Source organism: Amblyomma americanum, chromosome 8 (genome assembly GCF_052857255.1).
Source record: "Amblyomma americanum isolate KBUSLIRL-KWMA chromosome 8, ASM5285725v1, whole genome shotgun sequence".
In the NCBI taxonomy this organism is placed as follows: Eukaryota; Metazoa; Arthropoda; class Arachnida; order Ixodida; family Ixodidae; genus Amblyomma; species Amblyomma americanum.
In genome coordinates, this window is record NC_135504.1 from 35,935,274 (window position 1) to 35,959,762 (window position 24,489).

Genomic DNA, 24,489 nt, shown 5'->3' on the forward strand with positions numbered 1-24,489 from the left:
GCAGGGAGCATAGTTATGGCGGCCACGGAGCAGAGTGCTTCATGATCTGCAACGAGCTCAGCACAAAAGGACGAAGGGGGTTCCGTAAGCTGAAACCTAGAGGTTTGATTCAGGGCAGGTCTGCACGGGCAGAAGATTGCTGTTGTTGCTTCGCAGGCTTGTATGCTTGCGTCTACGTAGACAACAATGGATCCTTCAGGCAGGCAAGCATCTTGTTCCTCAAATTTCTGGCGAAGGAACGATGCCGAATTAGCAGCTGTTTGTCGGCGATTATCTGTTGGCTTGTCGCTGAGCTGTACAAACTTCCATAAGGGAAGAACTGACGTTGGCGGCTGAAGAATGGAGTGGAACATTGCATAAGTACTCGGTGCATGCGTGCAGTGCGATAGATTGGCCTTAAGGCTGAGCGCATCACGGCGCTGCTGCACTGGCTCATCAATGGCATTGAGCTGCGCATTCTCTTGTAAAGCTATGACCGGTGTGATGCGTGGAAGGCACGTAATGGTCCTCATAGCCTCTCGGTTCACGGCTTCAAGGCGATCCCATTGGGCTCTTGTAAGATGTTGAAACTGGGCTTGATAAACTTCACTTCACTTCACTTTATTACCTTAAAGACCCCACTTTGGGGGTGTTACATAAGGGGTGGGAGTACAAATATGGGTTGAATATGATTGCTTACATGATATTTATGAAATGCATATTTAAATTGTTCACAAAACTTGATTGGCAGGTGATGGCATCAACGTCGTGGGGAAGGCCATTCCAGTCTTTAGCAGTGCGAAGAAAAAAAGGATGCGGAAAAAGTGACGGTGCGGGTGCGTTGGCATGACACTTGCAGTGGATGGCCGGTGCGATGAGATATGCGAGCGGGCGGTGTGATGTAGGGTGGCTGCAGAACTGCCCTCACCAATTGCCGTGCAACGAACGAGCCTGCGCCACCCGTTTTAGGAGCAATTCTTCTAATCAAACCCAAAGTCTGAATAGCTTGCCTTTTTTTTCCTGAGAAAGCCGTGCAGTCGCTGATCCTGATTGGTGAATCATTAAGACAAGGATTTTTACACTCGTACTTTCCTGTAGTGGGGTGCCTGATTGACAAAGACTTGCAGCAAGTTTACGGCGTCCCCAGTGGTTGGCGACCGACGTGTATGTTGTTTTATGCACGGGTAGCTGAAGTCCGATGGATAATGCGTAAATACAGGTAAAATCCAAGGCAGATTGAAGGGCAGCCTCCTGAGTACGGAGATCTAGGTGAGTACTCCGCACCGTGATGTCATCAGCATGTCACGGATGTCATGTAAGCGCCAAGCCAGCGGGATGAAAGCAATATTAAATAACGTCGGCGGCAATACTGATCCCTGGTGAGTACCGGTAGGTGAGTACCCTGGGGCACGCCGCAGAGAGGAACAAATGATCCGACCGCTTCGCCGCTGAGGAATATTGCAAATTTTCTGCCTTCCAAAAATCATTCAACAAAACTACGCACTCGCAGAGGGAGATGAAGCATGTCAATGGAGTTCAGAATGGCTGCATGACTGATGTCATATGCCTTTTTCAACGTCCATTGCTAAAACGGTACGCACATTGCGGCTGCGGGTAGATGACAAAACTGCAGATGCCAAGACAGCCAACCCGTCCTCTGTACCAATATATGGACGAAGGCCGATTTGTGCGGGGTGATAAAAACCGTGCTGCTCTAGCCACCATGACAATCGTATGGCTAGCATTTTCTCCGCCAGCTTACCCAGCGTAGGAGTTAAGGAGATAGGTCGCAAGTTGGCGAGGTCCGTCGGAGGCTTTCCTGGTTTCAGGATAGGAATCACGACAGCGGATTTCCACCTCTCGGGCACGACGCCATCCAGCCATACTTTGTTTATGGTTGTTTATGGTGTCTAGTAGTTGAGGGAGTGCCGCGCTACTAAATTCTTGTACACCTCGTACTGAATATTGTCACGGCCGGGCGCTGTTATCCGTTTCGCATCACCTATTGCCGCCAGCAACTCAGGCATAGAGAACGGACACGCAATTCCATCTACGTCGACATCACACGGCATTTGATACACATGCGCTGGGATGCCTGCCATATTTAAACTAGCGGCTGAAGAAGGCACAGCATCGTATTTTGGGGAAAACTTTCGCGCTGCTTCTTTAGCGAAATCATCTGGCGACAAGTTAGCCGCGAAGCATGCGGTTGCTGCTGCGTCAGTCGAACGGCGACCGCGTTCAATTGTACGGAATGTTCGCCAGAGAGTAATTGGTTTTTGGGGATAGGAAATGGCGCAGTATCTCTCTCATATATCGTTAGACATTTGAACCGCGCCGTATGGGAAGGGATAAAGGAGGGAGTGAAAGAAGAGAGGAAGAAAGAGGTGCGTAGTGGAGGGCTCCGTAATAATTTCGGCCACCTGGGGATCTTTAACGTGCACTGACATCGCACAGCACACGGGAGCCTTAGCGTTTTTCCTCCATAAAAACGCAGCTGCCGCGGTCGGATACGAGCCCGGGAATTCCGGATCAGTAGCCGAACGCCCTGTCCACTGACCCACCGCGGCGGGTTGCCGGAGAGAGGCATTCGAGGATTTTGCAGAAAATTGTTCGCACCACGCATGCCACTGCCGTCGACAAAGGTCGCGTTCATATTTGCGTGCCTTAGCTGTAAGATAGTGCAATCGCGTACGTGCCTGCGACGAAGTAGGGCCTCGAGTAGCAGCCAGGTCGGCTTCGATAAGTTCTTCTACGCTGTTGTGAACAACACCTAGCTGAATAAGGCGTTGCGTGACGCTTGTGGAGGAAGACTCACTGGCGTCTTGACTGCCACGCGTAGCAATATGTTCAGCCGTCTTAGCCCTGTTTGATTAAAGTTATAGTACGGGACGTGGTGCAGAAGTTTTGCGGCGGGAGAGCATAGGCGCCGCCATATTTGGTCATGTGACCATTCCGCCATCGCCGGCCTTCAGGCCTTCTCGTTTCGACGACTGCCTCTGCGCTGGCAACCTATACCGCAAGACGCTTTTCCGGCTGTCGCTCTGGATAACGAGCTGTAGGACGGCACAAAAACCTCGTGTAAGTGCGCATTGTTGGCGCTGGAAAATGGTTGGTTAAACCATCTCATTTAATCGCCTCCTTCCGAGTGCCAGCATCGGCTCGGATGTGTCAACAACCCGCGGTCAGCTATCTGCGCGTCCATATTTATTCAACCAATTCGCCGTCTAACCCTCTTGGTGGACAATATAACTCGTCAAACTGCATAAATTGAAAGCGTGGCAATGCCTGAAAGCTTTCTTTTGGCACGATATGTTTACCCAACGGAGGAATATGTGTTCAAAGCTATTAAAAATGTTCACCGCTCAGCATTGCGTACGAACGCGCGCGCACGTGATCGCCGGGTGATTGCCCAGATGTTACTTTATCCTACGTTAATGTTCCGGCTTACAAAAGAAGAATACATGGACCTTATTCAAAGGCCTCTTCAGGAGCTCAGAGACGTTCGACTGTGCTCTCGTGTAAGACTGAAAACTGCTCCGGAGTTCAGCATCCGCAGATTTTGCCAGCAGGAATAAGCTGAAAAATAGAATGAAATATAAGTCCTGTCATGATAAATTTCAGCACAGTTCCGTGCATTAGCGTGGTTCTGCAGGCCTTTGCATCGGGCGGGAGAATTGTCGAAAGGCCTGCTCTAAGGACTGTCGCAAAAGTTCCACTGCAGCTTCCTCCGTTCTAGCGCCAGGTGCTCACGACAGTACAGTGAGAACTAAGCCTACGCCCAGGAAGCACTTACTTTTTATAATTGGTTTTTTGGGGAGAGGAAATGGCGCAGTATCTGTCTCATATATCGTTGGACACCTGAACCGCGCCGTAAGGGAAGGGATAAGAGAGGGAGTGAAAGAAGAAAGGAAGAATTAGGTGACGTAGTGTAGGGCTCCGTAATAATTTCGACCACCTGGGGATCTTTAACGTGCACTGACATCGCACAGCACACGGGCGCCTTAGCGTTTCGCCTCCATAAAAACGTAGCCGCCGCGGTCGGGTTCGAACCCGTGAACTCCGGATCAGTAGTCGAGCACCCTAACCACTGAGCCACCGCGGCGGGTAAGCACTTATTGCAGAGGATAAAAAAAAGAAAGAAGCACTTATTGCAGAGGTCTAAAAAAAAGCATCGATTATTCGATGTAGAAGATCAGTGTTTGTCGAAAGTGAAGAAGGTTATACAGGCCTTCAAACACTGACCTACCTTCTTCGCACGATGAATTATGAACGTGCTCGCAGTTATAGCCACAATAAGATGTTTTTCAATACGCTACGAAAATAACGAGGCCGCATTACAACAGCGCGATATGCGGGAAGTTTCACTGAAGACTTTCCACAATTTCTTAATCGGATTTTTGAGTTAGAATAGCGCTTTTTTTCGGCATAGCACTGTCAGTGGTGTAGTACATGAGAATACAGGTAAAACGTACTAACTAGGAGGCTGATTAAACAATATTGAATAGTTAACTTTTTAACTCTCATGTATTCTAGGCTTCTTAATCAGACGCCATAACTACAAGCGTTCCCAGAAAGAATCTGCACAACACACACACACACACACACACACACACACACACACACACACACACACACACACACACACACACACACACACACACACACACACACACACACACACACACACACACACACACACACACACACACACACACACACACACACACACACACACAAACATCGGATCCCACCGGCGACATGGTTGTTTTTTTCTGCTGCTTGATTAGTAATTTTCTTTAAAAACTAATTGATTGGCACTAGATATTAAAAGAAATATAAACATTCCTCTATGCACCTTGGTTTCGGTGACTGTTGGCTTCCTTAATATATATATATATATATATATATATATATATATATATATATATATATATATATATATATATATATATATATATATATATATATATATATAAATTTGCCTGCATCGCGCTAAATTACATGCGCTTTCGAAAGCATGCAGGCAAAGCAACCCCTCCAGTGGTCGTAACTAGTCGAAATAGCCCAAATTTTGTCATGCCACAGCGGCGAGAGCAATGGCGTTTTCCAAATTCTAAAAGCTGATATGGCTATTACTAACGGCCGGCTACAAATCTCTATTTGCAATCAGGTGCCTATTGGTAATAGTTAAAAAGTTAACTACTAGAATTTCGTTAATCGCTTAGCTAGTTAAGGTGATTCGCATGTTTTTTTTTTTGACGTCCGCCAACACTCATATTACCATGCCGCAAATTGCTTCTCGTTACCTCAAAAACCTCATTTTCAAAAATTTGTTTTCACCTTCCCTGAAACACCTGGTATATATACAGGGACTGACATTTTTATTGGGTGAATTTTTAAAAATTCCAGTGCGCAAAATACTGGCCTAATGAAGAGCAAACACCGCTAACAAGGAAGAATGTTATTGGATAAGTTGTTTGAAATCTAAATAAACATCGGTGCTTGCCAGTATTTGGTGCAATTATAATATAATAATAATTGGTTTTGGGGGAAAGGAAATGGCGCAGTATCTGTCTCATATATCGTTGGACACCTGAACCGCACCGTTAGGGAAGGGATAAGGGAGGGAGTGAAAGAAGAAAGGAAGAAGGAGGTGCCGTAGTGGAGGGCTCCGGAATAATTTCGACCACCTGGGGATCTTTAACGTGCACTGACATCGCACAGCACACGGGCGCCTTAGCGTTTTTCCTCCATAAAAACGCAGCCGCCGCGGTCGGGTTCGAACCCGGGAACTCCGGATCAGTTATCGAGAAAATGTTTTCAGCTACGAGTGCAGTTTTTGCAGACGCGAGCCAAGCAGCCGGTCTCAGAGGCTGCGCCATCTGCCGGACGTCAAGGCGAACGACGTCTTGGCTCGGTGGATGCGAGAAGCGCGCATTTTTCAAAGATGGGATTCGTCTGCCGCCGGAATTAATACCACAAGGAACATCACTGCTTCTGCTACTAAATACCGCAGTGATAATGTGACATCAACAGCACTGCACACACTAATCACTGATAAGTGTCGCTTGTGAGTTGCATGTTTATCCGGCAGATGACGCAGCCTGTGAGACCGGCTGCTTGGCTCGCGTCTGCATAAACTGCACTCGTAGCTGAAAACATTTTCTTGATAATTGCACCAAATACTGGCAAGTACCGATGTTGAGTTGGATCTCAAACAACTTAGGCAATTATATGTTACCTTGTGAACGGTGATTACTCTCGATTATGGCATTATTTTGCACACAGGAATTTTTTTTTTAATCCGGCACTTAAAAACGTAGGTCCCTCTATATCGACTGCTGAGTAAATCAGAGAAAATCGAAAAAGAAATCCCTCGACCTAACCGTCCGCTCGTTAGCGCTCAAAAATCGAACAAAGATGGCATTTGGCGGTTTTATGTTACGTTTGGGTGAAATACTTGCCTTATCTGGTCAAAATTAATCGGAAATCGCCATCGCCTATGGGGAACCAAAACTGCTAGTTTTCGCAGTTATGATGCTGCTAGCGCCATCATGCGCCCTCCGGACGAACGAGCTCTCTACAGTTCAGGGATGCTGCGGAGAAACTCATGGCAGAAATCCGAGGTGTGGGGAGGGGGGAAGATGCGTGCAACAGCGTTTTCTGCGCCCAATTTTTGATTGATTGATTGTAAAACATTTTATTCGCCGGGAAGACCTTGGCAAGAGGTCGCGTTAAGTGGTCGAGAGTACATAGCCCTCGACGACTTTGTCAGCCCACTCCACCGCCAAAACTTGCGTTCTGGGGTCAGAGCTAGCCAGCACGGTCTCCCACCGCTCGAGAGAAGGAGCTGTAACTAGATCACCCGGAGGTGGCTCTATTTTGCAGTCCCACAGGATGTGATCGTAGGTAGCACGTTGGCCACAGTGTTTGCAGTTTGGGTTGTAAAGATCTGGATAAATGTGCGCGAGGAGTGATGGGGTGCGTATCGATCTCGTCTGTAGACGACGCCACGTAACCTCTTGTTCTTTAGTAAGTCTTTTGTCTGGAGGGAGGAAAATTCTCCTCTCTAGTTTAAAATGATTGGTGAGATCATGATATGTGATCATTGAGTCCTTCGTGAAATTCAGGGAGCCAGACTCATCCACTGCCCGGTCGACGAAACCTCGGGCTTTATTGTGGGCTGCCTCGTTCCCCGGATTCCCCGAATGGGCTGGGACCCATATCAATTCGGAATAATTTGGTGAGAATTTGGTTGCGTTAAGGATTCTAAGGGAGGTGTTTGTAATTCGCCCTCTAGCGAAATTATTGATACCCATTTTGGAATCGCTGAGGATGATGCTCCCTTGGGTATGTGCTAGGGCGAGGGCTATAGCCGCCTCTTCTGCCGTTTCAGAGGATTTCGTTTTGATTGTCGCCGAGACGATGTGGTCACCATTCTCGTTCACAACCACAACTGCAAAGGCATTGGTATTTTTGTATTCTGCCGCATCTACATTAAGTGTTGCAGCGCACTGTCTGTATTTCTTAAGTAAGGCTTTGGCTCGTGCTTGTCTTCTACCCTCATGGTGTAAGGGGTGCATGTTTTTGGGGAGTGGTTTGATTAGTAGGGCCGTCCTATAGGCGCGGGGTAAGTCTACTTTAGCATCGTTATTCGTAGGTTGAAAGTTAATTCCGAGCCTGGTAAGAATACTCCTGCCAGTTCTGGAATTGGCTAATCGCGCTGTTTGAGCCATTAAATGGGCTTCTTTCAGTTCATTGTAGGTGTTATGTATTCCTAACCTCATAAGCCTTTCGGTTGAGGCATTTAGTGGGAGTCCTAACGCAGCCTTATAGGCCTGCCGTATCATGCTATCCAATTTGTCCTTTTCTGCTTTCGAAAATTTCAGATAAGGGGTGGCATAGAGTATCCTGCTCAGCGCAAAGGCCTGCACTAGGCGGCATAAATCTCTTTCCCTCACCCCTTGTCTGCGGTTAGCTATGCGGCGGAGTAATCGCGCCGTCGCTTCTACCGTGCGTTTTAGCTTAGTGAGTGTGTCAGTATTTTTTCCATTTGTTTGTAAATACAACCCCAGTATTCTCATGGTCTGTACCTCTTTGACAGATCGTCCATTAACATAGACGTTTATTTGCGGGGGGGATGTCGTGGTACGCCTACCTCTTTGTTTACGACGGATCACGAAGAGTTCAGATTTTTGCTCAGAACAAGTGAGGCCGGAATCCCATGCGCATGCCTCGATGATGTCCACTGCTGCTTGGAGTGTGTCTTCTATGTAGCCTTCGCATCCTTTGGTTACCCAAAGTGTGATGTCATCTGCATAGAACGTGTGATGTAGGTCTGGTATTTGTGCCAGTTTGGGGGGAATTTTGATGAGGGAGAGGTTAAAAAGGAAAGGGGACAGGACGGAGCCCTGTGGCGTTCCTTTACTTCCTAGTTTGATTGGGGCAGACTCTATTGTTCCGACCGTTATCACTGCTGTTCTGTTAGTGAGGAAGGATCGGATGTAGTTGTACGTCCTTTCTCCGGGGTTGATTTCTGACAAGTTTGTCAAGATGGCTTTGTGGGTGACGTTGTCGAAAGCTTTAACAAGGTCTAAACCCAATATTGCTTTCGTTCCTGTTCCCTCGTCAGCTTCAATTATGTCCTTGTTAAGCTGCAAGAGAATGTCCTGGGTAGATAGTTGGGCCCTGAATCCTAACATTGTTTCAGGTAGGAGGTTCATGTCCTCCGCATAGTTTTGGAGCCTATTGAGGATGACATGCTCCATGAGTTTGCCTAGGCATGATGTTAATGAAATTGGGCGTAGATTCTCAGTGCTGAGTTTCTTACCCGCTTTAGGAATAAAAGTGATTTTCGCGTGTTTCCACTCTGGTGGTATGTTGCCTGCATGCCAGTATTTGTTCATAAGGTCTGTAACCGCCGCGATCGACGTTGCGTCTAAGTTCCTGAGAGTCTTATTTGTTACTTTGTCTGGTCCTGCCGCAGATGTTGTCCGCAGTTTTCCAATTGCGTACCAGACCTCTGCGTCTGTGATGTCTGCGTCTAAATTTGGATTAGGAGTCCCCCGGTAGTCTGGTTGTGTGGTACTATCATCCGTGTTTAGATAACGTTCTGCTAGCTCTTTGATTAGGTCTTCAGTTGTACCCTCATATTTATGTATGAGTCTGTACAGTTGACTTTGTTGCACGGGACGTGTTTGTTCTGGATCGAGCAGGTGTCTTAGAAGATGCCATGTCTTCTTATTTCCGAGCTGTCCATTGACGCTTTCACATATTTGGTTCCATTGTTGTGTTTGGAGAGTAAGTGTATGTTCCTCGATTCGCCTCTCGATTTCAGCGATCTTTTTGCATAGTCGCTTGTTGTGTTTTTGCTGCTTCCAGCGTTTTTGGAGGCCTTTTTGTGCCTGCCACAGGTGTAACAGTTTTGAGTCTGCAATCTGCTCCTCCTTCTCAACTGGCACCACAACGCTGGTGGAGCTGACATCCTCATTCAGGGAGATAACCCAGTCGCTAAGGTTAGAGATCTCCTTTGGCGCTGTTTTGTCGCGAAGTTGCCTGAACTTGTCCCAATCCGTGGTTCGTATTTCTTTTGCTTTGTTTTTAAGTTTTGTCGTGGGGAAGGTGATGCTAAGGATGAAGTGATCACTACCAAGGTTTTGCCCGGTGTTGACCCACTTTGCGTCCATGACGTTTTTAGAGAGGGATAAGTCTGGAGATGTGTCTACACATACACTGTTACCCATGCGTGTGTGGTCGCTCGGGTTGTTTAGCGTTGTGAGCCCTAGTGACTGTATGATTTGCCAGAGCAGGTTCCCTTTTGGAGTTGCTTTGGTATATCCCCATGCTAGGTGTTGAGCGTTGAAGTCTCCCACAATTAATAGTTGAGCCCTAGCAGCCAGCTTTACTGTGTTTATCAACAAGTGTGGGAGTCCATTGCCTTTGTTTCTGGGAGGGTTGTATACATTAAGGATGAAGAGATTTGAGCCTCCTTTTTGCCTTGGTACTATTTCAAGTAGGGTGTAATCTTATTCCGAATCATTTATAAAATGTTGAATTGCGGTGATATTTCTATGCACCAGAGTGGCTGTGAAGGAGCCGGCTGCGTTACTAGTATCATAATGAGGTGGCAGATATGCTTTATAGCCTGGCAGTGTAGCCCTGCCGCTAGCTTCTTGCAATGCAATCACGTCTGGGGTTGGAACAGACGGTGCTTGTTGGATGTGGAGCTGCAAGTGGGCCCGCTTGCGGCGGAAGCCTCTGCAGTTCCATTGCCAAATTTCAAATTTTTGGCGTGGTGCCATGTTGGGTTATAGATGGTTGTGGCGTCGTGGACAGATCCAAGGTGGGGGGTAGGCGGGCCTCGATAGTTGTAAGCCTATTCATTATTTGCTGCATGCAGGTGGCTATTTGGGATACCTGTCCCTCTAGTGTTGCAAAGCGAATATCTATCTCTGCAAATTTGGTAGTAACGAGGCCTTGGAAGGTTGCTTGTTCTGTTGATATAGCGCTAGTTCTCTCTGACAGAGTATTGATGTCTGCCCTGAGTTTGGTAGGCGCTTTCGACGGCTGCGGGGTGTCGGCTTCCGAAGCCTCGGCCTTTCTTTTGGATTCCTCGCCTTCTTTTGTAGGATGCGGTCTTTTAGTTGCTATTCTGGCGTCTGTGGCCGTCGCGTTATGGGCTGAAGACTGGGACGCGTTGGAGGGAGTGTGGCAAATAGCGTCTGTTTCCATCGCATTATGGGTCGAATCCTGGGACGCGGTGGGTGGCATTCTAGCCGCAGTGGCATTCTGTACCTGATGCGCTTGTAACAGGCGTTTAATGTCAGCCAACTCTTTTTTAAGGCTGGCAGTTTCTCTGTCTCGGGATTGTAGTTGGATCTGAAACTCCTTCTCTCGAGCGTCAATAGATTGGGAGGCCTCTGCTGGCCAGCTCACCTTTTTATTGGAGCGGCTATCGCTGCGTCCGCGGCTTGAGCTTCTCTTGTCGTTCCCTGCAGGGTTCTCCAGGGGCGGGAAGGAGCTGGAGTTGTTCCGGCTGTGGCTTCCTCCTTTTCCGGTAGCACCGTGTTCCTTCTTCCTGGGCCTAGACTGGTGTCTGTGTAGTGATGAGTCGTTGTCCCCTTGCTTGGGTGTCTGGTTGCCATGGGGCGTTCCTTGTTTGTTCTTGTTGATCAGCCGGAATTTGCAGTTCCGGCTGCCTGTGTTGTGGCCCCCGTTGCAGACGATGCATACGGGTTGGCAGGTTGGCTGTTCTCCCTCAGGTGGAGGCGAGTGATTTTCTCCGCAGCGGCGGCAAAGGTTCGTTGTAGGTTTGTAGCAGACATCGGCCCGGTGTCCTACTCTCCTGCAGTTGTAGCATACCTCATGTTGCTCCCTGAAGGGGTGGACCCGAAAGACGCCGCACTGATAGATTACTTGGCTGGGTAGCTTCGTTCCAAAAAAGGTGATTTGTATTGTTCTGGATTTCCCGATCCTTCGGGCATCCACAACTTCTATTCCTTCGTTTCGGTTTCCGAAGCCTTGGCGAACCGCTTCGGGCGAGTCTCCCGCGTAGGCGTTGTAAATGACCCCTTTTACCGAGTCTTCGGGCGCCGCCACGTACGACGTTACGTTGTATGTTCGACCTTGGAGGTTCAGTTTTTCAATATTGGCGTATGCAGTCGCCCGTTGACGATCGGGCGTGCATAGCGTAAAGGTGTTGTTGGCCGTATTGACTCTGATAATGTCTTCATTCTTCACCGTATCATACGGCAGCCTGGCCACCTCGCAGGCGCAGAAGAGTAGTAGTCCGGGCGCAAAGTCCCTCAGATTCCAACCTTGTGGTCGGCAGACGATTTTGTAGTCGTCGGTCGGTAAGCGCGGGAGAAGGGCTTTCTTGCTGAGTGCAAGTAGCTTCTTCCCGTTCTTTCGCGATGGAAAATTGGAATTAGACTTGCCTTGGCCGTGCCCCTGCGCAGGCTCGTCGTCGGTTGATGCGGGCCCTTTATTCTTCAGGCCTCGTTGTCGGTCGCGGTAACGAAGAATGGTTTCCCATTTTCCGGCCTCGAGCTCCGACGGTGATATTTTCTCGCCTTCCACGGCGTACTCCATCTGTGCGGGTCCCTGGGCGCTCAGTTCCCGGCGGAGAGGTGACGAGCTAGGTCGAGCTCGATGGCTAGGCCGGCAGTCAGCCGGCAATATGCCTAGGTGTCCGTAGATTGGCAAAATCCGGCTGCAGCAGGCACTGGACAATGGCCCGGATGTCGTCCAAAATATTCGAGCCCGAAGGCTGACTCTTTCTGCCGAAAAGTGGCTTCGAGGCGGGAGCCCATGCGAGACACGTCAGCACAGCTCCGTCCTCCTTCTCTCGTCCCCAATTTTTGATGAAATAGCCGAGAAAGCACTTTCAAACCAACCGCGCAGCCACTCTCTCCCCCTTGCGTTTCGCCGCAGCATCAATGGTAAAGTACTCGTTCCTTCGGCGAGCACAGATGGCGCTACGGGCAAGATTGCTGCGAAACTTTCTCCATGCTGCGAAAGTTTGCCGTTTCCGTGTTTCGGTCCACCGTCACCGCAGACGATGTAGGTTTTCGATTAATTCTGACCTACGCCGCTTAAATGGAGTGTAAAACAAACTGACCACCAAATGCAACCTGTGTGAAATTTGAGCCCGAGAAAACGTGCGATTATACCGAGATTTTTTCGTTTTTCTGTGATTTACGTAACACTTGGGTTATATATATATATATATATATATATATATATATATATATATATATATATATATATATATATATATATATATATATATATATATTGATTATGGTGTAATCTCGTGATTCACAAAAATTGCCTTCATAAACAACTTCCCGATGAAGAAATGCGCTAGTCCAGAATTTCCGGGGTATGTTCCCCGGATGCATAGCAGCGGTTAACTTGTTCGGACGCTCTTCAAACGGCGTTATAGTAGCTGTAGTCGGAACCGGATATATTGGACTCGTAGGGGATCGCCAGATAGTTCGATATATCGGTAATTCGATATCTGAGAAAAAATGGCTACAGATAAGCTTATCTGTAACCTATATGCAAGACTGTGCTGCACCCACGCTAGCGACGACTTTCTTACAAGGGCGTTCCCCCGCCGGCGTGCTCGCAGCCCACCACTCGTTAGGCCTAACGACGCTGCTAGGCCTAACCTGCTTCGCACGGAACCCGCAGCAGGCGGTTCTTTGTAACCAGCCACTGCCTGTCATTAGATGCCTAATTTTTTTTGCCGCTAAACTATGATAAGAATAATACCGCTCACTAAAAGTGAGGTTCAATTGTTTGCCGCAACATCCTGGGCAGTGAAGGGAACGAATAACGGCACGCGAAGGCAGCCGCTAGGCTTTCGTTAGTTAGGTTGGTTACACCGCGCGACAGCTATGTGACATGGAAAATGAGCACAAGAGATCGACGGTCATCCCCAAGCACGCCTCATGTTCACCTCGCCACAGGGTTTCACAGCTCTAGTGCTGGTGGAATTTGCCCAAGGCCACGTGGCCCAGCACTCGAAAAGTGATCGAGGAGGGCCGTTAACTGGAGCCCCCCTGGCAGGGGTGCAACGCAGTTCGATATATCGAACGACCGGTGAAACAGGAGGCAGATATACTGCTTGCAATTCCTACACTTTTACGAAGGATACTGAAATAGATAATCTGTGCGTTCGATACAGCCAATAATTCGAAATATCCGGGCTCGATTGTGTTAGGTTAGCCGCTCTTCCGGCTTCAGAAGTGACGTCGGGGGCTCTTCTGTCTTTTTTACTTTCTGCGTAATTCTCAGGTCTGGGAACTTGCCAACCCTTACAAAAATTTCATTAGACAGCCTATAGACTGTCCATAAACACTTGTCTACAGACTCTCTCTATAGACAAAGCCCAGAGAAGTCTACAGGCATACAACTCCTATGACAGTCTATAGATTTGTGGCCATACACTTTTAGTAGACTTTTGTTTTTAGATGGTCTACAGACTATGAATAGACAAAAAGAAATATATACAGGAAGGCAATATGGTCTCTAAGAAGTCTACAGACTGTCCATAGACCATTTCTGTGAGGGAAGCGCCCGTCCCCAGCAGTCGAGCTTGCCTGTGCAACCCCCCTAGCAACACCTTCGTCCTTCTTGCCTAGCTACGCTAGCTAGCAATTGAGAGCGCCTGTGCCTACGTGGCGAGCACTGCGTACGGTGCAAGCAGTATGCCGGCACCGGAGAAAGCTGATCAGGTGTCTTTGGCTCGGGTAACTGGAGGCGCACGGATGTCGGCGCGCGGCAGCGCTCTTTGTCGGCGGGAGGCAGTCTTGCGCGAACGAATCCGGTGAGCTCCCTCCATCCGGCATTCGTGCGTCGGCGTCGCTCTGGCTTGCCCCGTGCGGACATTCGACCGTAACTGAAACTGGTGAGTCGGACGTTCTTGACTAGCATAGCCGTCCGAGGAACATTTCGTTTGCCACTATAGCCGGTGTTTATTGTTTTTGTAGCAATAAATGCCGCTGGTGTGAGCATGCACATTATCGTATTCCTTCGTGGTCGGCTTGCGCGCTGAGGCGCTAGCGATCACAGGGCGGGGTGGTAGCCTAGCTGTCAGGAGCGGACGAGCGGAGAATATACAAATATATATTCCTCCCTGCCACTTTAAAGCCCCACACAGGCTAGCAGGCACTTGTGGCAGTTTATATTCACTTCCCACAGGCCATCTAGGCGGCGCACCGTCTGCTGACCTCCAGAAACTTGCCGCAGGGCACAGTAGATTAACCTTTTCACGAAGACGTCGACGGCCGCCGCCATATTTAATACTGGACAGTGAGAGCAGCTGTGAATGTCTGTTCATAGAACTATCGAAAGGGTTGGTTGGTCTGCAGAGATTAACTTCCCGAGGCGGCACATGACCTATGAGGTTTACGGTTATTGGGATTTAACTCCAAAAGCGACTCAGGCTGAGAAATGGCCCAGTGGTTGGCTCAGGGTAATTTCGACCACTTGGGGTTCTTTTCTTTAACAGTACACGGGCCTTTAGCATTTCGCCTTCATCGAAATAAGACCGCCACTGCCGGGATCGAACCCGCGTCCTTCGGGTCAGCAGCCGAGCACCATAATCACTGAGCCACAGCGGCGGCATGGCCGGAAGGACGCCGTAGTGGAGGGCTCGAATAATTTAGACCACGTGGGGTTTTAATACGTACGTGCACTGACACTGTACAGCACACGGGCGTTTTCGTATTCTATCTCTATCGAAATGCACCTGGGATTCGATCTCGCGACCTTGGGCTTAGATATAAAGCAACCGTTCGTTACCTCCCGATTACAAAGAACAAGTGTCCAGATACACGTGTAAAGGCCCGCAGTTTCGTAACCGGTGGGATTTAAAAACTTGTTGGGTTTTAACGCAATTAAACCGGGTAGACGTGCGAAAGCATGTTTAGCCTGATTGGCTCATGGTTTTACTTTGTGCTTAATATTTGGTTTTATCTTGGAGTGACTCGGTTTTGCTATCCGTGTTGGTACATAGCTAGCTGTCCCTCGTCATGCAAAGACTATGCCATGCTAGCATTCAGGCATAAATCTTTATTTTCGATGTCCATTGTCCCAATGCTTATAAAGACTGTCTTGTGATCAACAGCGGTACACACTTCTTTGACTTGATTTTCTCTCTTTCAAAGACCAGGTGTTCCACTGGGTCGTCGGCATGTGGCGACGACATTAGGCCCCGTTAAAGCTCTTCCTTCATCCAGAGGAACTGGTGATCAGTTTGCGCATTCGTTTTGAATCCCCTATGAAACTCGTAGCTGATCCACTGTCTTCTGGCATGGGAAACCTGGACTCGAACACACGGATCGCCTCATTATAGGAGTGTTGGGGACCAGGTATACTAACATTAGTGTAACTCCGTGAGGCATCCGTACATCACAGGATTCGCTTTCTGCAACCTATCTGGGAGGCAAGACTTGCACATTGGCCAACTTCAGGTCGCAGCGCTTGTATATCGCGTGTCTTCTTAACCGCTGCAACTCCTCAGTCATGTTAGAAGGACCGGCTCGCTTTCCAGCCTGGCACTGATTGAGGTACTTCAGTGAATGATGGAAAAGGGGAAGACACGGGCCTGTGTACTGGTGGGCGTGCCACCACGCCCACTGCCAGCGTGTCAAAGAAGGTGGGGAGGGGAAAATAATGACAGGAGAGGGTAGGCGCGCAGCCGCAGTGTCCATGCCAGTTGGCACGTGCTGCCCCCTTAGGCCTAGAGACGGCCAGAGGCCTCCAGGAAGGAGAAGGTGCCGGAAGACCTTGGCGTGGGGTACACGAGTAAGTTCAGCCACTTTTGTATCGCTGTAACACGTGAATGCTGACGTCAGTCGGATGTTCGACTATGGCGACACCTAGTGATTGGTATTCACGTTAGACTCAAGTTGTCTTCTTTCCCTCAGCAACTCAGTGCGCCGGTTACAACTCCTCCTCACACGTTAGACGCACCCGGATTACCCTAATCTTTGCTCTTGTCTTCTATGGTCACGATTTCGCTGGCCGTCCAGTCGAGCTGCTCGCTAGCGCGACCTGTCGTTTCCGTCGCTTCCTCGCGTTCAGCCGCGTCTTCGGGAGCGCTAGATTCACGTAGACTTCACTCTAAACACAAAGGAGTAAAAAGGGAGAATGTTGTCCTCTAGCGCACACCCTTTTTGCTAGAAGACAGGTTACCTTCTTTTTACTCCCATATAGGTGTATTCTTTAGAGTGGCACTGCAACTCAGTGCGCCATAGCCGGGGCAACTCCTCCTCAGACATGTTAGACATACTCTGCTGGCCCTCCATCCTGGCCTAGACTGATATAGGGGCAACATCTAGTGGTTGGTATTGGTACTCAAAGGTCACGTCCACCTGTGTGACCCTGGGTGGGCAGAGGTATGCTATGTTATGCATCGTTTGGCCATGGTGGGCTGTTATGCTGTGTGTGGCCAAGGTACACCCCTCAAAGTCAAGCTTCACACAAGATACTTGGTTGGGTTTGACCCCGTCAAGTAGTGTTTTCGCACTATACCTTTGGTCGTTGTAGGATGACGAAACAAACATTCACCGACGTCGCCACCCACCGGCCATTCTCTGATGAACAAGAATAGACTTGCCGGGTTCATGTGACCGAGGTGGGCTAAGGTGGCATTGGCCCTCCCACTGCGCTGGCGGCTCAGTTAGTAGCCATTTCTTTACTCCAGACTAGGGCAAAATTTTTACCACCTTCGGTACGCTTTACGGCGCATCACTGAGCAGTGGCTGTGCGTCGCTGCATGGAAGACGAAGTCGAGGGCGCCTAGCACACACCACGTTCTATACTCCGTCTCAGCAGTTTGCGAAAGTGTGGAACCTACAGCTCTTGTCCAAGAAGGGCTGCAGGAACACCAACAGTCCCTCGAAAGTCTGAGCATGCAGTGTGCAACTATTTCCGAGCAATTTAAGAAATATGGACATGTAACTTTTGGGTGAGTGTTTTCTTCTTTGTACTGATGCGCAAGGCATTATTACACATGGATTACCATGTGGTATTCTCATACGACCACTAAATAATTTATAATCGAATTTCTTTCTCATGGTGTTTCGGTTTCATCAGCCGAACATTGACTTCGACGTCGAATTGTCGTTAGGCATGAAAAACGCAATATGCTGCTTCTATATTAGTTGCCATTTTGGCTCATGAGAAAGGCTGCCTTCGGCACTGCAGTGAATAAAAACGATGAAGCAGCGATTATATTGCAGTTTCCCCATGCTTCACGTGACATATAACCACACTGACCTCACAACCATCGTTTGGCTGTTGAAACCAAAACTGCATGACAAAAACTTGATTATGAATTATTTAGCGGTTACATGGTGATTTATGCATAGTAGTGTCTTGCACATCATTGCAGCGAAGAAAACATGCCACCAATACAATTAGTGAGTAGGTTTTCCGGGCTTGTGTATTTATACTGCGAGCATTTCAAACATTAAATTTAGAGAGAAAGCCCGTATGGACACAGCTCAGCGCAGGATTCAGTGAAGTGCAGCAAACTGCTTATGATGGAGTACAGAAGTGCAGCTTCCAGAGGAAAACAGTTCATAACGTAACTAATAACACTGTACATTATGCCGTGAAGCCAAATTGCAGCCACAGGTGCCGCTACGCCATTGACACTTTGCCAAGTTCTATTCAACCAATGAACTTTTAGCGTCTAACAATTTCGCGATTCCATGAACAGTGTTAACTGGAACGTCACGACGAACTGCAGGACAATGACTAGGTGTAGTGTGAGCATATCCTAGGCCCACGCAGACCTGCAAGCAGTCCGGGGACCGTCTGCGTGCTGAAAGCATTCACAAAACAGATGCGAAAGTGCGCGTGGAGTACGAAACTAACTTTACGAACTCTGAGCCAATACCGCTGGCTACTTCAGCAGTTTTCAAGCATGGGCCCCTTACTAAAAGGAAAAAAAAACAAGAACACGAAAGGCGGCAGGGCCCCCCAGGCAATACAGTTTCATTCTAAATCCGCCTTTTTCATAAGATCCGGCGCCCTCTGGGGAGTTCCGAAAATTCGTCTGCTTTTGGTTGAAAATAAACGCTCGTGGGAGACGTAGGCGCGATCTGGTTCCACGTGGAGCGAGCTGCGCCTGCTAGGTGCTCGACAGCTGGCGCAATCTGTCGCATGCACCCGTCACTAACATGAACTGCGCATGCGCTGTAGGGTTTGCTGGCCGTTTTCAAATAGTGGAGCTGGAAGAGAAGAGGCGTGCATGAACAGAGCGGTTGTGCGAAAAAGATGGATTCACGTTGATTCACCGCCCAAGTCACAAAGCGAAAACGCCTCCATTTTCACGTCCACGATGACGTCAAACCGCATAGGTGCGCAGTTCGTTCTCGAGATCTGCGATTCGGTCCATCGTGTGAACCCACCTTTACTAACCAAAAAAATTAGTTTACGCTATTCTGCGTAAATCGTGGGACCCCCTGCCACCACACAAGTACATGAGTTACCGCGAAATTGGCCGCTTTCTCCGAAGTGGCTTGGCGGTCTTTGCCGATCGGGCGCTGTCGCCCCGGCAGACACGGTTTTTCTTCGGACACACCGACCGCACAAGTGTCAATCGAGCGCCTGTATAGAGGCATATGTTGCCCCGTTGCAAGCACAACGATGCGCATGTGCAACTTTTAAAACAATTTTAGGCATATGCCTCCGATTTCAAAAGCGGAATACGCACCTAATGAGCATTTCGGCGTGCAAAGCTACCACACCAGGTTCTAAAGCAGATGACGCCAAAGCACGAAAGGGTGCGCCTCTGGTGTTCAGAACAGCCACAAACATCGCCACTGGCTCGCCGGTTTTGTTGCTGTCGAGAACTCTCTCTCCGCAGCCCTGGGTCAGAGCCAGCATCCTCCTCACCCGCGCAGAGCTCTGTGGAGGAACGCGGTATGCAACAGTGGACAGACTCTACCTTCCGCCGCGACGAGATTCGCATGTCCCTGGCGAATGCCCAACCAGAAAGAGCTCCCACTTTAACAAGTTCAAAGGGCCATTGTAAAGGAAGTTTCATGGATAGGAGGGAGCTTAGCCAGACCTTGCCCGACAGATGTACTTGACTGGCAACAGCTATAATGATGTGCTACTTACAGAGGTCTATTCAAAACACCAACTGTGGTTGGAGCTGTAATCTGGCGCGGTTGGGTTAGTTCCATCAACAGGTGCCATTACCTCATTACAATCACGGTTAGAACCAACAGCACAAGGCAAACTCAACGGTCCAGAAAAAGCCAACCGGTTAAGCTTACTTCTGTACAGCTACTACTGCTGGAATGCATGCACCTTTATAACCACAACCCAACACCAAGTGCAACTGAGCTAGAGTGTAACTGCACCACTTATAGCCTAATCGCAGGGCGACTCTTTTCTCTCAGCTAAGCACACTTGCAGGGCTTCGGGTGGTGCCAGTGATCAACTTCCTGGAAGTCCGTGTGTCTGCCACCAGTAAGAGTTCCGCAATGTGTTCCCATGATGTCACAAGCATTGCTGCTTCGACTATATTATGAGTGATATGTTAAAGCTGCCCATGCTTGACATTCTTTTTTTTTGGAATAGCTGATTAAAGAATGAACAACACTCAGTACACAAAAACGCTGATGAGCAGTGTCTTTATTCACAATTGAACTGCAGCGATCATCCGGCATACAAATCTGCACCTCTCATTAAATGTGCACTTTGCGACAGACGGGCATAATTACGGAGGGCGATGGAGCATGTGTGTTGTATGGAATGGAGAGAATGTTTGTCTTATTCCAGTTCAAACCACACATATACACACACGCATGTACACATTCACGCACGCGAGACACAAGGCTGACCCTCCCAACTTCTGTCTAATGTGGACCAAGCGACGGCAACCAGCTCCACGGCGAATGTGCGACGCTTAGCAAGGGGAAAAAAAAAGTCATAAGAAAACTGAAAAGAAGCTTTCCTCTACACACAATGCCAAACAACCTAACAGAAAGAAAAATGGCCCACAAATGATCAATGACAGCAAACGTGCATGGCCTGGAGGCAGCACTTCTCTAACATGCCCTATGAAGAAAAACGATAGCCAATGACTGCGTTCAATGAAGACGGGTGTGTCCTGCATATGTACATGGAGAGAGAGGGAAAAAAGAAGAAGAAAAGAACTGACAAATAATTCAGCAAAGTGCACAAAGGTCAACAAAAATTGAAGTCATTTCGAATATTTCATTGAAAATCATGCCATAAACTCTCTGTGCCAACAAGCAAAGCACAGAAAAATCAATCATCGTAGCCAAGCAAGAGAACAGCATGCTAATGTGAATGAGTGTGAGAACACTGGAAATAGAAAACATAACAAAAAAAGAGGAACCAGAATGTTATGAAAACACCGACACGGTACCTAGATCAACAGGCTCATAGTGAACCATTGAAAAGCTGTTTAACCAGCAGCGCTCGTCGATAGTAAAGGAGACAGGTGACTGACAACGCGCTTGTATAAAAACTGAGGCGTAAAATGGTGACACGATCCTTAAGTCTTTTTTTCCGAAACCTTCAGCGGCTTCATTTGTTTGTTTTTTTTCTACAATTCACAATCAGGGACCTCGAATGCTCTGATGATAACGAACATATGAGGGAGGGTGGGGGGAAACAGAGGTACAGAAATGAATCTGTGGTAACCCCACAAATGGAAAAGAAAAAAAAACGAAGGTTGTGGTGGCCGCGACTCTTCCTCTCTACTGGTTCCCAGACCGGTAGAATTGGCCACCAGTGTTGCCTGCATACTGGGTGTTGTAGCTGTTGTACTGTGCCTGTGCTGTAGCGTACGCAGCCGTGTTGCTGCCCTGCCCAGCAGCTCCTTGCTTCTGTGCTGCAGCAGCAGCTGCTGCCGTCTGGTACGCAGCAGTTGGGTAGGTTGTGCTGTAAGCTTGGCTACTTGCACCTCCAAAACCAGCCTGCTGCTGTTGACCTGATGCAGTCCCTGTTGAGTAGCCAGCTTGCTGCTGTTGGGCCATGGCGCTCTGGTACTGTACTTGCTGTTGCGCAAAGGCTGGGTATGCTCCAGCCTTCTGTTGCTGTTGCTGCTGGGAATCCTGCCGCTGGCCAAAAGCATTCTGCATGTAGTTGCTGTAGGCAGCTGCTGTAGCAGCACCCTGTGGACCCGATGGCTGCTGCTGTGGATTGGCGTTGCCTGCGCCATACTGCGATGCACCGCCTTGAGACTTAGGCCCGGAAGCGCCACCTGTGTGCATGTAACCGGTAAAGTACCCCGTACCCTGGGAGCCAGCCATCTGCTGGAAGGACTGCTGCGAACCTGAGGACGAGGCGGCTCCACCTTGTGATTGCTGCTGCTGCTGGCTCCAGGAGTAGCCACCACCGCCACCACCACCACCACCACTGCCACCGCCGCCACCTTGGCTTTGGCTCTCGCCATACCCTTGGCCGCCGCCGCTGCCGCCGTAGCCCCTCCCGCCCCCTTGTTCGTAGCCGTCCCGATCGTCGTACTGACCACGCCCGCCGTACCCGCTGTCCCGACCACCGCCTCTGCCGCCCTGATACCGGGAACTGCTGTCGCTTTCCCGGTCCTCCCAGCGGCCGCTGCCGCCATTGCTGCGCTCCCCGTAGCCGCCACTGCCACCGCCATAGCTCCGGGAAGAACTTCGTTCGTCGTCTCCCCCGCGGTCCCTAAAACCTCCCCTGCCTCCGCCTCGGTCTCCGTAGCCACCGCGTCCTCCCCTGTCCCCATAACCATAACCGCCGCGACCCCCTCGGCTGCCCCCGTAGTCGTCACCCCGGTCTCCGTAGCCTCCCCGACCGCCCCGGTCTCCGTAACCGCCTCCTCGCCCACCCCGGTCGCCATAGCCACCTCCACGCCCACCACCTCTATCTCCATACCCACCCCGCCCGCCGCGGTCGCCGAACCCGCCCCTTCCTCCTCGGTCGCCGAATCCACCACGACCGCGGCCGAATCCACGTCCACCTCCCCTGCCCCCGTAGTCATCGCGGTAACCGCCCCCATCCCGGAAGCCTCCGCCGCGGCCTCTGTAGCCGCCGCCGCCGCCTCTTCCGCCGCGACGGTGGCCGCGGTCCCGATCGCGGTCGTCGTCGCCCCAACGGCTTCCCCCGCCGCCACTGCGCCGGCTGCGCTTAGACGAGCGGTAATCGTCATCCGACGAGCGACTTCGCGACCGGCTCCGCGAGTACGACCTCTTCCGCTCACGGTCCCGGTCGCGATCCCTGTGACTGCTGCTCCCGCGACCGTGCCGCCGGTCGTCGTCCGACGAGCTGTCCGAGTCGGCGCCCTCATCGTCGTCGTCGCCTTCCTTAGCCGTCGGCAGTGGAGGCCCTGCACGGGAGACGAGGAACCAAGATTAGAGGGAGGCAGACCACCTGCTGTGTGCAAAAGCGCTCCAGCCAAACCATCATCACAGCACAGTGCCCTAATAAGGGAGCAGACTTGCTCATGACAGTGGACAAGCCTAATACAGCAATGACAAGCAATGGCCTGAGAGAGGTCAATTATGAAGTCAGCACTTTCTCTCTTGTGTTGAAAGATATTTATGAAAGACACAAGTTAACCTCTTGGAACTGCTATGGACACTTCAGTTTCTATTCAGCTTCGTATGCCAATTGGGACAGTTTAACCTCTAAGGCCCGCGATCAGCGTCGTGATGGTGTGGAAGGACTCCGTGCTTATCTTTGTATCGGTCTTATCTGAGGGTCTTTCGCATGCGTTTCTAGAAAAAGAAGGGCCACATGAAACCTTCGAAGGGCAAAGGTGGCAATAACTGCCATGCTTTGTTAGAGCTCGATGGCAGCCTCACCTTCTTTGAAGACGAGTCCCAGAAAAGCCATTTTTTAAAGCACATGTGTTCCTAAACTTCAACTGACCTTTCAGCAGCACGCTACGACCTCGTTCTTCCCATTATAACAGTGTACTACTTTTCACTTTCCTGTTGCACACCAGCAAAACCAACCCTCGTGCTATGTTCATGCACTTGTTTTTTGAAGTGAAAGCTTCACTACGCTAGGTAAAGCCGATTTTGTTGTGCGTTGCCGGTTGACCTTCAAGTGAGTCAGATAGGCCTTACCATACGTGGTCCACCATGGTGTCGCACCACTTGACCTTTGACCTTTCGATTCGCCGGTAGACGGCTGTAGAATAGGCCGCAGCGTTCATTGGGTGGCCAAACTCGCGATAAACGATTATTTTAACTACCACCTACCAGGGTGGGCGCAATGCCTTTCCAGTGAGTGGAACCCGCTCAACGTTACAGACGCCAAGCCACGTCTACTTGCCCGATACACCACAGCTTTTGCTCTAACCAGGTTCAACAGTAGTTCAACAGCAGAAAATTTTTTTTTCTCGATGTTCTGTGTCCGGAAGTAGGTCCTCACATTACATTAGACTATACACAGCTCATGTGATACAATTAAGGTAGTCCTCACTACTATGTTGTTAGAAACAATTAATGTTTTGCAAATACAAGGCTTGTGTTAATCTCCGCTTGGCAGTTTGTGCTTGGTTACCTTGCGAACGGAATGGCTTCTACAAATCTTGGCCCCCGCAGAGGTCAATGCATTTGCAATGTCCTCCAAGCCGACTTCGAAAATAATCAGAATCAGATTCATAATGCATAAAGCATCAGACGCATAACGATGCAACCCAAGGCCAGTTGAGAACAAAAGCAACAAAATGGCGCAGCACCTTCCTGCCTTCCACACTCTTGTGTGGCCCGGCTGACTAGCCCGGCAGTGGAGCCATTTCCATACAAATAATTTTTTTTTTTCACGACTGAAAAAAACGCTGTAAGAAATTACGAATCGGGGAGCGAGACTGCCATCCGTATATCAAACAGGGAAGGAGGGCCCAGAGACTTAGAGGAAACGAGGAGGCTCATTCGGTCACCCGAGGTATCACTTACCGGTCGACCTCTGGAACCTCCCAAGTCACCGAAACTATAACCAGCGGAGAGGATATGC

At 49.5% G+C, this 24,489-nt stretch overlaps 1 protein-coding gene across 2 annotated transcripts in view; it reads right to left on the minus strand.

Moving 5' to 3' along the window:
- Nucleotides 1-20,130: 20,130 nt before the first annotated feature.
- LOC144101343 (uncharacterized) overlaps nt 20,131-24,489 on the minus strand; it is a 32,513-nt gene continuing 28,154 nt past the window's right edge. The window contains exons 14-15 of one of the 2 annotated variants that reach the window (XM_077634450.1): nt 21,821-22,852; nt 20,131-21,748 (exon numbers count right to left, since the gene is read on the minus strand). In XM_077634450.1, coding sequence (XP_077490576.1) covers nt 21,243-21,748; nt 21,821-22,852 — 1,538 coding nt within the window. In that variant the 3' untranslated portion in view covers nt 20,131-21,242. Of the gene's footprint in view, nt 22,853-24,489 lie in introns of both variants that reach the window. The other variant, XM_077634451.1, reaches the window with a different exon arrangement.